This window comes from Heptranchias perlo, chromosome 18 (genome assembly GCF_035084215.1).
Source record: "Heptranchias perlo isolate sHepPer1 chromosome 18, sHepPer1.hap1, whole genome shotgun sequence".
NCBI classification, from domain to species: Eukaryota; Metazoa; Chordata; class Chondrichthyes; order Hexanchiformes; family Hexanchidae; genus Heptranchias; species Heptranchias perlo.
This window is the reverse complement of record NC_090342.1, coordinates 23,751,892-23,767,622: the sequence shown is the minus strand read 5'-3', so window position 1 is coordinate 23,767,622 and position 15,731 is coordinate 23,751,892. Positions and strand designations below refer to the sequence as shown.

Below are 15,731 nucleotides of genomic sequence, written 5' to 3'. Positions count from 1 at the left end.
GAGAAAAACAAGCAATGAGGTGTATAAAACTCACCGGAAAGATGTTGCAGTGTGGAGGAACAGATAAACCTAGTGGTGCAAATATGTTGTTCCTTAAAGTGCAAGTAGATAAAGCCTAAAAAGGCAAACTAGAATTTTGGGTTTTAAAACAGGGTCATAAGAGTACAAAAGCAAAGAGGTAATGATAAATTTGTACAAGGCAATGGTTAAGACACAGAGTACTAAGCAGTTTTGGGTGTCCTACTAAAGAAAGCACATTAAATCCCCAAGTCTTTAGCGTTAGCATGAAGCCACTTAGGCCTACCTGCATGGCACTTTCCGACACAACTTCATCGAATTACATCAAAACTACAGCACAGAAACAGGCCATTTGGCGCAACTGGTCTATGCCAGCATTTAGGCTCTACACGAGCCTCCTCCCTCACTACTTCATCTGACCCTATCAAGATACCCTTCTATTCCATTCTCCCTCGTGTTTATCTAGCTTCCCCTTAAATGCATCCATGCTATTTGCCTCAACTACTCCTTGAGGTAGCGCGTTCCACATTCTTACCACTCTTTGGGTAAAGAAGTTTCTCCTGAATTCCTAATGGATTTATTCGCGACTATTTTATATTTATGACCTCTAGTTTTAGACTCTCCCACAAGTGGAAACATTTTCTCTACGTTTACCCTATCAAGCCCTAGCATTATCTTAAAGACCTCTATTAGGTCACCCTCAGCCTTCTCTTTTCTAGAGTAAAGAGTCCCAGCTTGTTCTGCCTTTACTGATAAGGATATCCTCTCAGTTCTGGTATGATCCTTGTGAATCTTTTTTGCATCCTCTCCATTGCCTCTACATCCTTTCCATAATATAGAGACTAGAATTGTGCGCAATTCTCCAAGTGTGGTCTAACCAGGTTCTATACAAGTTTAACATAACTTCTTTGCAATTCAATTCTATCCCTCTAGAAATGAACCCTAGTGCTTGATTTGCCTTTTTTATGGCCTTATTGACCTCCTTCGCTACTTTCAGTGATTTGCCAATTACACGCCCATTCTGCAAGTTTATTTTGACGCATTCTTCCCTTGTATTAACTATACCCCCCAATTTGGTGTTGTCCGCAAATTTTGAAATTGTACTTCCGATTCCTGAATCCAAACCGTTATGAATTGTGAACAACAGTGGTCCCAGCACCGATCCCTGTGGTACACCACTTCCCACCTTCTGCCAATCTGAGTAGCTACCCTTAACCCCTACTGTTTTGTTTTGTAGCCAGCTTGCTATCCATTCTGTTACTTGTCCCCTGACTCCACATGCTCTGACCTTTGCCATGAGTCTACAATGTGGTACCTTATCGAAGGCCTTTTGAAAATCCAAATATATTACATCTAGTGCATTACCCTTGTCTAATCTTTCTGTTACTTCTTCAAAGAATTCAATAAGGTTGGTCAAGCATGAATTTCCCATCTGAAATCCATGCTAAGTAGTCTTTGTTATATTTTCGTTCTCTAGATGTCTTTCAATTACATCTTTCAGTAAAGATTCCATTATCTTTCCTACCACCGACGTTAAGCTAACTGGTCTAAAGTTCCCTGAACTTCTTGTATCTCCCTTTTTAAATATAGGAATAACATTAACTGTCTGTCAGTCCTGGCACTTTTCCCTTTCCTAGTGAATTATCACACGTAATAGTGCCTCTGCTATCTCCTCCCTAACTTCTTTTAATATTCATGGATGCAATCCATTCGACCAGGGATCTTATCCTCCCTTAGTTTGATTAATTTATCAATTATCTCCCCCCTTTCTATCTTAAATGTTTTAGTATCTTTTTCAACCTCTTCTAATGTCCTGCCCACCTTGTTAGTCTCCCTGGTAAATACAGAGGCAAAGTAACTATTCAATATTTCTGCCATTTCGCTGTCATTACCTGTGAGTTTATCTTATGCAGAAATAGTCTTTATCTTAGTGACAAAGAAGTGCATGAGCTCTTTCTACTTGTTGTTGGACAGGAGGATGGAGGGGGCAGGGGAGAGGGGTTTAAGGAAGCAGTGGTAATACATTAAAAAAAAGAGCAGCAATAGGCCATACGGCCCCTCGAGCTTGCTCCACCATTCAATAAGATCATGGCCGATCTTCTACCTCATCTCCACTTTCCCGCCCTATCCGCTTATCCCTTGATTCCCTTAGTGTCCAAAAATCTATTTACCTCAATTATGAATATACTCAGTAACTGAGCATCCACAGCCCTCGGAGGTAGAGAATTTCAAAGATTCACATCCCTCTGAGTGAAATTTTTTCCCCCTCATCTCGGTCTTAAATGGCCGATCCCTTATCTTGAACCTATGACCTCTAGTTCTAGACTCTCAGCGTCTACCCTGTCAAGCCCTCGAAGAATTTTATGTGTCTCAATGAGGTCACCTCTTATTCTTCTAAACACCAGAGAAAATAGGCCCTTTCTACTCAATCTCTCCTCATAGGATAACCCTCTCATCCCAGGAATCAATCTAATGAACCTTCGTTGCACCCCGTCTAAGGCAAGTATATCCTTTCTTGGGTGAGGAGACCACAACTGTACACAGTACTCCAGGTGTGATCTCACCAGAGCCCTGTATAATTACTCTTATACTCTAACTCTCTTGCAATAAAGGCTAACATACCATTTGCCCTCCTAGCGAGAAAGGAAGCCAAGGATTATCTTTGCTCTTCAGGATGATCCTAGACTAGTAGGCAGTTTTGGTAGAAGAGAATGGGATCCAGTCTAGATTGATGTGGTTTAGTCAGATCTAGTGTGGGTTTGAAGAGAATATGGGGGCGTGAATAGTGAGGGATACAAGGATGTGGACAAAGATGGTTTTATCAGTGATTAAGGCTACAGGAGTAGAGAGGCCACACAAGATGGTGAGATCGAGGGGATGGCCATGAACATGAGTAGAAGAGTTTATGTGGAGGGAGAGTTTTAGCGGGGCAGTGCATTCAGAGGATAGAGGGCAAGGAGAGCAGAGATAGAGATTGAAATCACCAAGGATGAGCAGTTGTTTAGCATAGAGGCTTAGGGAGAATATCCTGGAGAAAATTGGGGTTGTGTTGTTTGACTTCGGTAAGGGGTAAGGTGTCGCCACCTGTAAGCCAAGTTTTGGTCAAAGGCAGGCTGTCAATACAATCAACCACAATGAGATCATGGATTGTATGGGCCTTGTTTGCAAGTGAATGGATATTTTGGGAGGGAAATGCAGAGGGATGGTCATTCACTGCCATTGTCCAAGGCTGCAGTGGTGAGTAGGGTGAGCAGAATGGGAAGGAGGTTGGTGAGATTAGCTGGGTGAGGAGGTCAGCGAGGGAGGAGTATGGGGTCAGTTAGGGATGCTGCTCACAAGGCGACAGCATGGGTGCCTTGATGGACCCTTTGGAGAATGCTGAGAGAATCCTATAATCATTGCTGTTTTGAACTTTCTTCTCTTATTAACCCTAAGCTTCAAGTACACCATCCTACATGCTCTTCTTGCTGCCTGTATAATCAACATTTAGAAATCAAATCTCATCACAATATTTCCAAATGTGTAATCCATTTCTTTCCAGAAACTCAAAACTGTGGAATACCTTATCTCCTTCAGTCTTCCCTTCTTCTTACAATTTTCAGTTTTTTAAAAACCCATCAGCCAATCACTACCTCTTGATTGATTTGGTTTGCTCTCCTATTCTATCCAACCGTAGTGCTGTCCTGAACCATGGGCCATTAACTAGGTCTCCGTATAACAACAAAAACCAGTAAAGTTTTGATTCCATTTCTTTACTCTATAATTCTGAGCTTTACAACACAACCAGAGGGCACAAATTAATGTCAAATCGGTTTTATATTAAGTTTGAGCTTATTTACATCTAACTATAGTAAACCAATGAAGGGCACCCATCTTTAGGAAAGACAATACATCAGGCAAGTGTCAGCTTGACTCAGTGGTAGTACTCTCACTGTTGAGTCACAGTCATGTGTTCAAGCCCCACTCCAGGATGTAAGCATATAAGCTAAGGTGACAATTCAGTGCAGTGCTGAGGGAGTGCTACATTGTTGGAATTGTTATCTTTCAAATGTGATATTAACCCAGGCCCCCCTCTGCCTGTTCTGGTGGACATAAAATATCCCATGACACAATTAGAGGAACAGCAGGAGTTCTCCCTATGTTCATGCCAACATTTATCCCTTAAACAACATCACCAAATCAGATTAACTGGCCATTTATCTCATTTGCTGTTTGTGTAACACTGTGTGCAAATTGGTTCTTGCTTATGCCCACATAACAAGTGATTACTGGCTGTAAAGTGCTTTGGGACATGAAAGGTGCTCTATAAATGCAATTTCTTTCTTTACATTTTCAGTTTGAATGTTTCCACCTATTATACGATATTACATTTTCAGTATGTAAAAAAAAATTACAGTGGAACACAATGTTAAACTCCTATCCGGAAAAATTGACACTGAAACTCATCCAGACTCTTATTCCAACTCAATTCCCATCTATGAGCTTTTTTTGTTAGCTCTCATTCAGAGCATTTGATGCAGCATGATAGCAGAGTACTCTATCCCATGAGGAAAGAAGTCAACAAAAATTGACCGTTGATCACAAAGTAGTACAGACATTGACAATAGAGCTAAAGGAGAAAAAAATGGAAATGGATATTAGCAGAATGAGAGGAGAATATTTTTTTGGAAAAAAAGTATATTGTCCCTTATTTATTTTGTCAAAGTTTATTTACCATGGAAAGTTTTATTTTCACCATTAGCAGTAATCTACCAAAATGGGTGAAAAAAGAAAATTTGAATTGACAGAAACAAGATCTAATTAGTTATTGAAACGTTAACCACCACAGTACCTCTCTTTCTATCTTCTCATTTTCAAACTTGCAGATTTGTTCTCTTTGCTCAATGTTCTTGCTCATCAGCTCCTTATTTCTCTCTTCCACCAAACTTATCTGCCGTTCACTATCTCCTCGAAGTTTAGAAAATATGTCACTGAATCGGTCCTGGACATCAGTGACCGCCTTTTCCTTCATAATACCTTTGTTTTGTGCATCTTCAAGCTGTTGCCGTAATAGCATGATTTCGCTTTGGGCTTGTGCCAATCTCTCCTGCATAGACTCCAAACGAACTGTAAATTTGCTCATCTGTTCTTTCTGCAATTGATTGGTGTGTTCTACGTCATTTATACGAGCCTGAGATTGATTCAAATCCCTCTGTACACTCTCCAGCATAAGGTTTTTCTCAGTAAGAGAAAGTGTTGCACGATGAAGTTCGTTATCTAGGTTATTGGCCTTTGCTTCCTCTTTACTTAATTTCTGCGACAAGCTGTTATTAGCCTCGCGGAGACCAGAAATTTCATAGTTCCGTTTTTCATCTGAACGGAGCGACTCATCACGTTCCCTTTGAAGAATTCGTTCAGCTTCACATTTTGCTGCCTGACTCCGTTCCAGTTCCTGAAGTGCTACGCTCAAGCGTGAACGGATAGCTTCTATCTCGATCTCTAGTCTTTCTTTGTTTTGTTTCTCATGTTCAAGTTTGGAAGTCAGCATTGAAGTTTCAGTCTTCAGTGTATTCAGCTGACCATTATACTGCAAAGCTGTGTGAGTCAAAGCTTCTTCGTTAAATTTCAAATCCTTTTTCGTGTCTTCTAGCTTTTCTTTTAATGCCTCAATCTGCTCCAGATACGTTCCCTGTTCCTCTTGATTCCGTACACGCACACGATCCAATTCAAGTTTGAGCACTGTAATTTCATCCTGCAGTGAACGATTTTGATGCATCACATCTTTTTCATGGTCATTAACATCACAAAGATGAGCAAGAGCCTTCAAAACAAAAAATACTACATTGAATAAAGAATATAACGGCAACACAAAGAGCTAATGTCTTCATTACAAACAGAGCTAAGCAAACTTGTTTTAAGAGAGCAGAGAATCATCCTCCATTTTTTATTTTTCTTCTGTCCATCCACTGATCTGCTGCAAGATCTCAGCCAGTGCTGCTTTGTAAGTGCCCTCTAAAAGGTGTGTAGAAACAGTCAAGGATGCAACCTTCTTTGACATAATGTATCACTGCACTAATACACTAGCTAATTAATGTTTACTTACAGAATGTATACGTGCACCAGCATGTACAATCTTCAATAGATCATCTTAAAAAATTAACCAATAGCTTAAGAAGTCTTCCTAGAGAAATACTGAATTGTTGAGGATATACAGATATTCTTCACAAAATATTTGTTGAAGTAAAGGACTGTTAGCAATTTATGATAGCTGGAGGTCAGGTAATAAACATTTAAATATATACTAAACAGGGAAGCATACAAGATCTGTTACTATTAACTTGCTGCTCAATGTGCAGTAATACATACTCAAAGACAAATAGTAACATTTGGATGGACTCCAGTAAAATCTAACGTACAAATTGCACCCAAAAGTTAATATACAAGAACAAAAGAAATAGGAACAGGAGTAGGCCATATGGCCGCTCGAGCCTGCTCCGTCAGTCAATCCGATCATGGCTGATCTTCGACCTCAACTCCACTTTCCTGCTCGATCCCTATATCCCTTGATTCCCCTAGAGTCCAAAAATTTATCTATCTCAGCTTTGAATATACTCAACGACTCAGCATCCTCTACCCTCTGGGGTAGAGAATTCCAAAGATTCACAACCCTCTGAGTGAAGAAATGCCTCCTCATCTCAGTCTTAAATGGCCAACCCCTTATCCTGTGACTATGCCCTCTCGTTCTAGACTCTCCAGCCAGGGGAAACAACTTCTCAGCCTCTACCCTGTCAAGCCCCCTCAGAATCTTATATGTTTCAATGAGATCACTTCTCATTCTTCTAAACTCCAGAGAGTATAGGCCCATTCTACTCAACCTCTCCTCATAGGACAACCGTCTCATTCCAGGAATGAATCGAGTGAACCTTCGCTGCACCGCCTCTAAGGCAAGTATATTCTTCTTTAGATAAGGAGACCAAAACTGAACGCAGTACTCCAGATGAGGTCTCACCAAAGCCCTGTACAACTGAATGTATGAATGTATAGAATTGTAATTTTGTGCTTCAAATTTTACATGAATATTTCTATACTTAAATTCAGTCTTTGTAATCCAATTGTAATTGATTTGTTACAACTTAATAGGATTTTATTCTGCCACCTTTTGCTGAAACTTTCAAGACGACAAGAAAGCAAAATTACTCTACATTTTGAAATACTCTGCAGAAGGTAACAGCAGTTTGCTTTCTAAGGGGCAAACTAATACTTTTTCATTGGGTTTAAAAAGGGTCAATCCATGAAGTTAAAATTGAGGTGTCTACCAAATTTGCATTTGTTAGCATGCAACACGAGTTATTTACAGAGGACAGATGCTCAAGAAGTAGAACAAAAGTGATGTATTATAGATTTTTCTCACTGTTTTCAGGTTTTTCACTTGATGTAGATTAATATTCAAAATTCAGCAAAATAAATTATCTTTACTCAAAACATGTTTAATTTTCAGATTGTTTCGTGCTCATTGTTGATATACCTCTACATTTTTTACAGTTTTCTTGTCTTCCTCTTCTATCTCACACTGTCTGTGCAGATGGTTGTTGAGAATTTCTTTATGCACAGCTTGTTCTTGGTTGAACTGTCTCTGTAATTCATTTCGTTCTTCATTAAGCTAAAGATGTTAAAAAAAAGTGTAATTAGTGTTTTGTTTAAAAAGTTATCTAACTACTCCAGACTTAGTCATTTAAATAGGATTCAGTGCACTGAACACGTTTTGCTTGGTTTACCTGCCACAATTAATGAGTAACATATCGATGATTATTTTAAATTTTCCACAACTAAACCTGATCAAATCTCAATATCAAAAGGCTCACATTACAGTGCAATCGTCGCATTTCAATGCAGTCGATGTTTGAACCATAGGATTTAATTAATAGCATTTACATAGTACCTTTAAGGTAGGAATACATGAGGCTCAATTCTAAAAAGGCAGCGGGATAGTGAGGGGGATTTGCGGGCGCCAAACTTGGAAGGGAAGTAGACGGGTTGCGATCTTGAGGCCAATTAAATCCTTTTCCGGTCTTAGCGCCTGGCAGCCAGCCTGATTGTCAGGCTGGCTGCTGACAGGCGCTGCACATCTGGAGGGGGGGGGGGGGGGCGGTGTGTGGGGAGAAAAGACATAGGACATCGGGGGGGGGGGGGAGGGGGTGCAGAAGACATCAGACATCAGAGCAGGGTGTTTATTTATTTTTTTACATTAGGAAATTTAATTTAATTTAATTAATTAATTTATTTTGACTGATCCGCCCCTTCATGCCTGGTTTCACCACGCGTGAATCGGAAGTTATGGGAAAGCCGCCCAGGTAAGGTCAAAATCTTTTAAACTATTCAATATGCCAAAAATAAACTACCGTAAGTACGGGTACATTTACTTGTTTAAATATTGTCGCACCGGCTTTAATTGCCGGCAGGACTTCCGGGTTCGGGAACGGCGCACGCATCCAGATGAGACTTGGTTATGTGTGTTCTTCAGCGGGTTGGAGCCGGGAATCCTGTCCGCTCTGGATTTCTCCAATTTTCTTTGCCCCCCCCAACCCCCGGACTTTCATTTTAAAATTGAGCCCATGATACTTCGCAGGAGAGGACCTACCAGTGTGCCTCAGGGTTGCCCTTCACCATTCCCTGCCCTAATACTGTATATGTTCCCTTCACCTCTGGTCATCACAGAGAGATATTTCGGAAACACTGCTGGAAGGCAGGGATATACCGGTTCCCTCATTCTCTACAGCTGGACATTATTATATGCAAGTGATTAGTTTCAAGGCATGAGGGAGGCTGGAATAGTTTCACCACTCCAAATAGGATTCTCTGAATCTTTCTTGATGTAACAGCAAGAACAGGAGAGCAGTGCTGGTTTATCAAATGTAAGGAGTCGCACAACACCAGGTTATAGTCCAACAGCTTTATTTGAAATCACAAGCTTTCGGAGCTTTGCTCCTTCGTCAGGTCACCTGACGAAGGAGCAAAGCTCCGAAAGCTTGTGATTTCAAATAAAGCTGTTGGACTATAACCTGGTGTTGTGCGACTCCTTACATTTGTCCACCCCAGTCCATCACCGGCATCTCCACATCCTGGTTTATCAAGGAAGTGAAGTGACTTGGAGGGAGATTCCAACACATACTGAACAGCAATTGAGAGAGATGGGAGTAAACAGACTGCCTGAGCATGACTGTCATCTAATGCTAAGCCCCGATTTAAGAAAAAATAACAATTTCTTTAAAAATCCATTAAATTATTTATCTTTTAAGGCAAAAGTCATTTTCAAATAAATAGAGATCAGACAGGGAAGTGCAGGAGACGTGGGCATGGAGCTAGGAGATAGCAATGTACTCAAGGCCCTTAGAATGGAAAGGAAGGTTAGGTAGGACAGTAGTTAGATTAAGAATGTTTTTTTTGAATGAGGGCGGAGAAGGAAGGTGATGAAGGCAGTTTTGAAAGGGACACTTTGAATGTCAGAAAGCATAGAGTCCAGGAAAGGTAGTTGTGGGTGGGAGGGGATCGAGCGAGCAAGAAGTGGTACCATAATCTAGGGTTTGTGTGTAAAGTACATCAATTAAAGAATATTTTGAAAAATTATAAAATGATAAAACTGTTAGAGGGCCCATTTATAAGAGTTACTTTTAGTACCAATGAGAAGGGAATAGAATTTAATTTTCATATGTATCCAAGTCTTTTGCACCTTTAAATGTCTTTCATCGGGACAAAATTTAGCAGGAGTCTTTTTATTAGCTCACATCATTACTGAGAAACAAGTCTAACAACCTGTTCTATATTGCTGATCAATGATTTCCTCTCCATCTCCATGTTCCTTATTGTCAGTTCCAATTCTTGTTTTGCTTTCATCTCCTTACAATATTGCAACTCCTTTTTCTGGAGTTGTTCACGGCTCTTTTCATACAACATTTCTGCAATCTTCCGTTTCTCCTCCTCTTGTTTCATACTAAATCTTTATTAAAAAAAAAGACATCAACGGCTATAAGACAAAAGCATAATGATGTAGAATAATACCCATCAAATTTGCAAATTCTAGAAATTCCACCACAGATTTTTTTGTGCATTATACCGTGAAAATCAGATAGATGTAGATAGTTTTTCAAATTAAGATTTCCCTTGAGCTTTCTGTCTCACATCCCACTTTGCTTTCACATACCACTCCTCTGCGAAGGTGACCAAAAAACTTCAAAAACAATGTTATTTCACAAAACTACGAATGCTGGTGAATTTGTGGCCTTATTAATGAGCCAAGATAACAGGTCAGTTTCTCTGACTTTTGGTTTGACTGATTAATTATTAAGTTCATTACCAGGCCAGTCTATTTTTTCTTCTTCTTTGAAACTCTCAGGATACCTTTTATGTACATGAGATTCAGTTGCTTTTTGAGAAGGCTTGACATCAGATGTTAACATCAGATGTTAAAATAACCTGTTTTTATTTTATATCTATTTCAATGTTATTTGTTAAATGATTTTGTTACGATTATGGATATAAATAATAGTTGCCAGGATTATGTTTTCGAATGTTGCAATGAAAGAAAGGAGGAAAGAACAAACTTGCATTTATATAGCATCTTCTCATGCCCTCAGGTTGTCCCAAAGTGCTCCTCAACCACTGAAGCAATTTTGAAGTGCAATGTTGTTATGTAGGCAAACGTGGCAGCCAGTTTGAACATAGCAAAAAAATCAAACAGCAAATGAGATGGGCCAGTTAAGTTAATTTGTTTTGGTAGTGTTGGTTGAGATAAGAATATTGGCTGGGACAAGTAATTGAACTACTTGTTACATGCATCTGCCCACAAACTGGCAGGTTGCTATTGTAATTATCATTGCAAAATTTATCGGGACAAAAAAACGTGTGGCGATCCGTGGTAACAGATCTTCACCCAATTTTCCAATTGATGTGCCCACTTTAGACTCAAAAATCAAGTATTATAGTTGGAAAAGCTAGTCCAAATTATGTAGATAGTTGAGAATGTCAATGTTTCTACATCAATTAAGTAACAGCCTTGGCTGTTTATAGATGGAAAAAGTTGTTTGAGGAGCAGATTAAGACTATCCTTGATTTTAAGAAGCAGTAAGGAGTTTTACCTGTTTAGTTGATATGACTCCCAGAACATAATCTAAATAATATCTCCCCAAAGAAAAATCCAATACCTCAAGTGAAATCGCATTATTTTAGAACAGATCCACAAAGGCTAAGTGAGAGGAGGGCCCAAGGTGTACAGTAGATGTTAGGCTTGGCTCAATAATAGCATTCTTGCCAGAGTCAGAATGTCATGAGCTTGAGCCCCAAATCACAGATATGAGAACATAATTTAGGCTGACACTCAGTGCAGTACTGAGGGATAGTGCGCTATTGGAGGTAAAAGATCTCATGGCACTATTCGAAGAAGAGCAGGGGAGTTATCCAGTGTTCGGCCTTCCATCCTGTCACAGATCTTCCCTTTTGTTCTTTCCTCCCTTCTTCCCCACCCCACCTTCTTTCCCTGGCTCTGTACTTGCTTAGAAACTGTTAAATCTCTAACTTCTTCCAGTTCCGATGATAGGTCACTGACCTGAAACGTTAACTCTGTTTCTCTCTCCACAGATGCTGCCTAACCTGCTGAGTATTTCCAGTAGCTTCTATTTTTATTAGCTGGTTACTTGTCTCACTGCCATTTGTGGGTCCTTGTAGTGTGCAAATTGGCTGCTACATTTCCCTACAATACAACAGGGACTATGCATCAAAAGTCTTCATTAGCTGTGAATGCTTTGGGATGTCCTCAAGTCATGAAAGGCCCTATGTAAATGCAAGTTCTTTCATGGATTTAAAGGCACCTTGAACAAATCCTCACTCTCTGAGTTACTTTGCACAGGGCGAACATGCATCAGAAAATCATGGAGCTTTCTGTCCATTGAAATTAATGGATAGGAAACTGCATATCTCCCAATGCACATTTATGGCATATGAGGTACTTTTCTGAGGGTGAGGATTCTTAAATATCTGCCCTTATATTGCATTGAGAGAGCTAAGGCTAAAATAATAGTGCATAACCCACCAGTTAATCTCAGAGGAGAAAAAATTGAGTGAGCTATATCCTACCTTGAATTACAGATTCTTCCAAGAGAAGACAGAAAAAAAAGACTACAGTACGGGGCAAATATTTTTCCCAGACGGGGAGCTTTTATAATTAATGAAAAATCTAGCATGGACTAGTTAAGGAAAGAGAAGATGAAACCCAATGTGGATGCAAATTTACATGAAACCAATGAGAATGTAAAAGATATCAGCTGTATTTGGTGGGTACTGACACCGAATGATCTTTTACAATCCCACTAGACGATCACCATGGCACTAATTTAGATGGTTAAAGTTTCTATACATCGTACTTTTGCCATAACCATTGATAAATGATTTTGGAAATATATGAAAATTTAGTACAGGTCCATCAGAAATAGAAAACTATTTAAAAAAGTATAAAACAGAACATACTTGACACTGTTAAAGTCAGTATCCCTTTCCATTTTCTGACACTCCAGTTGGGATTTCATTTCTCTAGTTTTCTCCAGTGCTTGATGGAGCTCTTTTCGCTCATTCTCTAGATATTTCACTTTTTCTGAAAGCAAGGCATAGCGCTTCTTTTCTCGTTCAACTGCTCGTTCATACTCATGAACCATAGTTTGGATTTTCAGTAAACTTACTGAGTCTGTCATTGGAAAAATTTCGTATTAAAAAAAATAAAAGCAACTATCTGACCAAGTAATCCATTTTGATAGAATGTACAGTTCATTAAAAAAAGTACAATTAACAAATTTATACCATGCACAGTGCACATTGCAAGTATTGGTTACTCACAGATAGGTCATAGAATTAAAATGTGAAAAGGGGTTTGAGTTTCATTACATGAACAGACTTTCTTGTTCAATAATTTCTTGCATTCTTATTACGTACCTTGCCTGTGATATTAAATTTTCAGTTACAGTAAAAAATTCCACTGTATAGTTCAAAATTGAAGTGGACAAGATATATTTTCACTGGCTTATTGTAAACCATCTTTATAATTACAGGAAAAAAAAGACAAAACTGAGATCTAACATCTGCCAGCTTTGCATACAATACTGAAACACACAGTACAGATCATCATTGGAAGTAATAAGGGGAAAAAAAAAGACAGGATGCTGGATTTACTTTCCTTACCTATTGCCTCTGCACCAAGCTGTGCAATTAACAGTGGAGCATTTCTATAAGCGGAAGTAGGGGATTCTGATCCATCTGTAGCAGTATCAGAGGACTGTGTGAGATCGTCCAGGTCATCAGAAATATTTACTGGTCTAGTGAACTAAAAACAGGCAAATTGGAAATATAGAATTGGCAACACAACAATAAAGTGCACTAATAAGTATAATAAAAACAGAAACGTTGGAAACACTCAGCAGGTATGCATCTGTGAAGAGAGAAACAGAGTTAACATTTCAGGTCAATGATCTTTCATCAGAACTGGAAGATGTTAGAGATGAATAGATTTCAAGCAAGTTTAGAGCCTGGGAAAAAGGGAGGGGGCAGGAAAACAAAAGTGAAGGCCAGGAGTGATTAAATAACAAAAGTGATGATGGTGCAAGGCAAAATGAGGTGATAATGAGACAAGTACAGAAACTTGTCTCATTATTTCTATAGTGGTCTCGTTATCATCTCATTTTGCTTAAAAGCTGTTTATCTCTTCATCTTCCAGTTCTGATGAAAGGCCATCGACCTGAAACGTAACTCCATTTCTCTCTCCACAGATGATGCTGGACCTCTTGAGTATTTCTAGCATTTTCTGGTTTTATTTCAGATTTCCAGCATCTGCAGTTTTTTGCTTTTGAATAAAGTGTACTAATTATATACACAGGAACAACTGACATGCCAGTTTCAATATAAATTAATTTGAAAGGGAGGTTCACAAATTTTGCATGATTCTTTGCACTTCTTAATCAGAAACAAATTGTACCACTTTAGTTATTTACTGAAGTTTGGGACAAATAAAGTTTTAAAACTCTTAAGAATTAGGAAATGGTTAGGTTGGTTTCACAAATTGGAAAGAACAAAAATAATGACGTTTTTGGGGGGAAAAAATGATAAATGTTTAAAAGAACAGTCCCTGCTGCCTCAGTTAGATAATGCATCATATAGCGGCTCATTGAAATAGGCCAGAAAAATTCCAAATTCAATCTCTAGCTTGTGCTGACTTAGTCAGAGGGCTGCCATTCCAAAATGACTCACTTTCTACAGCAGAGAAAGGGAAATGGAAAACTTGGAGGAGGAAAAAACAAATCAATGGGTAAGGTCTCATTGGTCATTAGTATCAAATGTAGGTGACTAACAGGAGAAACAGGGATCTTTCAAAAAATGTTAGTCTGTAAGCATTCTTAAAGGTGTCAGCTTGCTTCAGCAACAGCACTCTTGTCCGAGTCAAAAAGTCGTGGGTTCATGCTCCACTCCAGGACTTGAGCACATAATCTAGGCTGACACTTCTGCCAAGGCCGCACTCTCTCAGTGCTGCACAGAGGTGCCATCTTTCAGACAAGAGTTTAAACCAGGGTGCCCATTCAGGTGGACACAAAAGATGCCGTGGCACTATTTGAACAGTGGTTCTCCTGGTATACTGGCCAACATTCATCCCTCAACCAACACCATCAAAAACAGATTAACTAATCATTTATCTCTGGGGGATTTGCTGTTCCTACATGGTAACAGTTACCATGCTTCAAAATAATTAATTGGCTATGAAGCGCTTTGGAATGTCTTGAGAACGTGAAAGGTGCTATAAAAATACAAGTTCTTTCAACAACAACCACCTGCATTTATATAACGCCTTTAACATAGTAAACCATCACAAGGCACTTCACAGGAGCATAATCAGACAAAAACTGACACCAAGCCAAAGAGACATTAGGGCAGGCGACCAAAGGCTTGGTCAAAGACGTAGGTTATAAGCAGCGTTTTAAAGGAGGAGAGCGGTGCAGAGGCGAAGGGGTTTGGGGAAGGAATTCCAGAGCTTAGGGCCTAGACGGCTGAAGGCACGACTGCCAATGGTGGGGTGAAGGAAGTGGGGATGCACAAGGGACCAGAGTTGGATAAACGCAGAATTCTCGAAGTGTCGTAGGCCCAGAGGTTACAGGGAAAGGGAAGGGTGAGGCCATTGAGGGATTTGAATACAAGGATATTCTTCAAATATGTAGAATTAAATGATACACCATATGTACCAACTACTTAACTATTATAACTATTTAACTATTATAAGTGTATTAATTACTCACAGCAATACAGATTTATTATAGGCGAATAGATCTAGATACGATAGAACATTTGCTACAGAAGGATGATTCAAAATTAACATGTGTTAGGGTGCATTTACACACCAGCCTCAGTGTTTTAGCAAAGTTGTTTCCATTTCGTGAGATTAAAGTTGGAGTATGAACATATAAGCACTTTGACTTCCACTGGCAGTTAGAAATTGAAAGCGAAACTCCCAACAACTGGGAATTTCAAATCTGAACTACAGATTTCTGGCCATAATGTAAACATGATCTTCAGCAATTCAGGCTACAAACTCTTCTTTCCCATCACAGGCAGCCTTGTAATGTTATGACATCAGAGGACCCAAAAACCAGCTTCAAAAAGAGGTGGTGTAAATCAGCTCTTCAAGCCCACTATAAACTCGACATCAATTC

General features: G+C 39.3%; 1 protein-coding gene across 6 annotated transcripts in view; it reads right to left on the bottom strand.

The window, feature by feature from the left end:
• Positions 1–15,731, bottom strand: part of si:ch211-272n13.3 (ankyrin repeat domain-containing protein 26) — a 191,437-nt gene that overhangs the window by 53,384 nt on the left and 122,322 nt on the right. For all 6 annotated transcript variants that reach the window (XR_010966206.1, XM_067999525.1, XM_067999526.1 and 3 more), the window contains 5 exons: positions 13,219–13,360; positions 12,514–12,727; positions 9,808–9,991; positions 7,523–7,657; positions 4,850–5,818 (listed from right to left, as the gene is read on the bottom strand). Coding sequence is in view for 5 of the 6 variants with exons in the window: in XM_067999525.1 (XP_067855626.1) it covers positions 4,850–5,818; positions 7,523–7,657; positions 9,808–9,991; positions 12,514–12,727; positions 13,219–13,360 (1,644 nt within the window). In the remaining variant the exon portion in view is untranslated. The remainder of the gene's footprint in view (positions 1–4,849; positions 5,819–7,522; positions 7,658–9,807; positions 9,992–12,513; positions 12,728–13,218; positions 13,361–15,731) is intronic.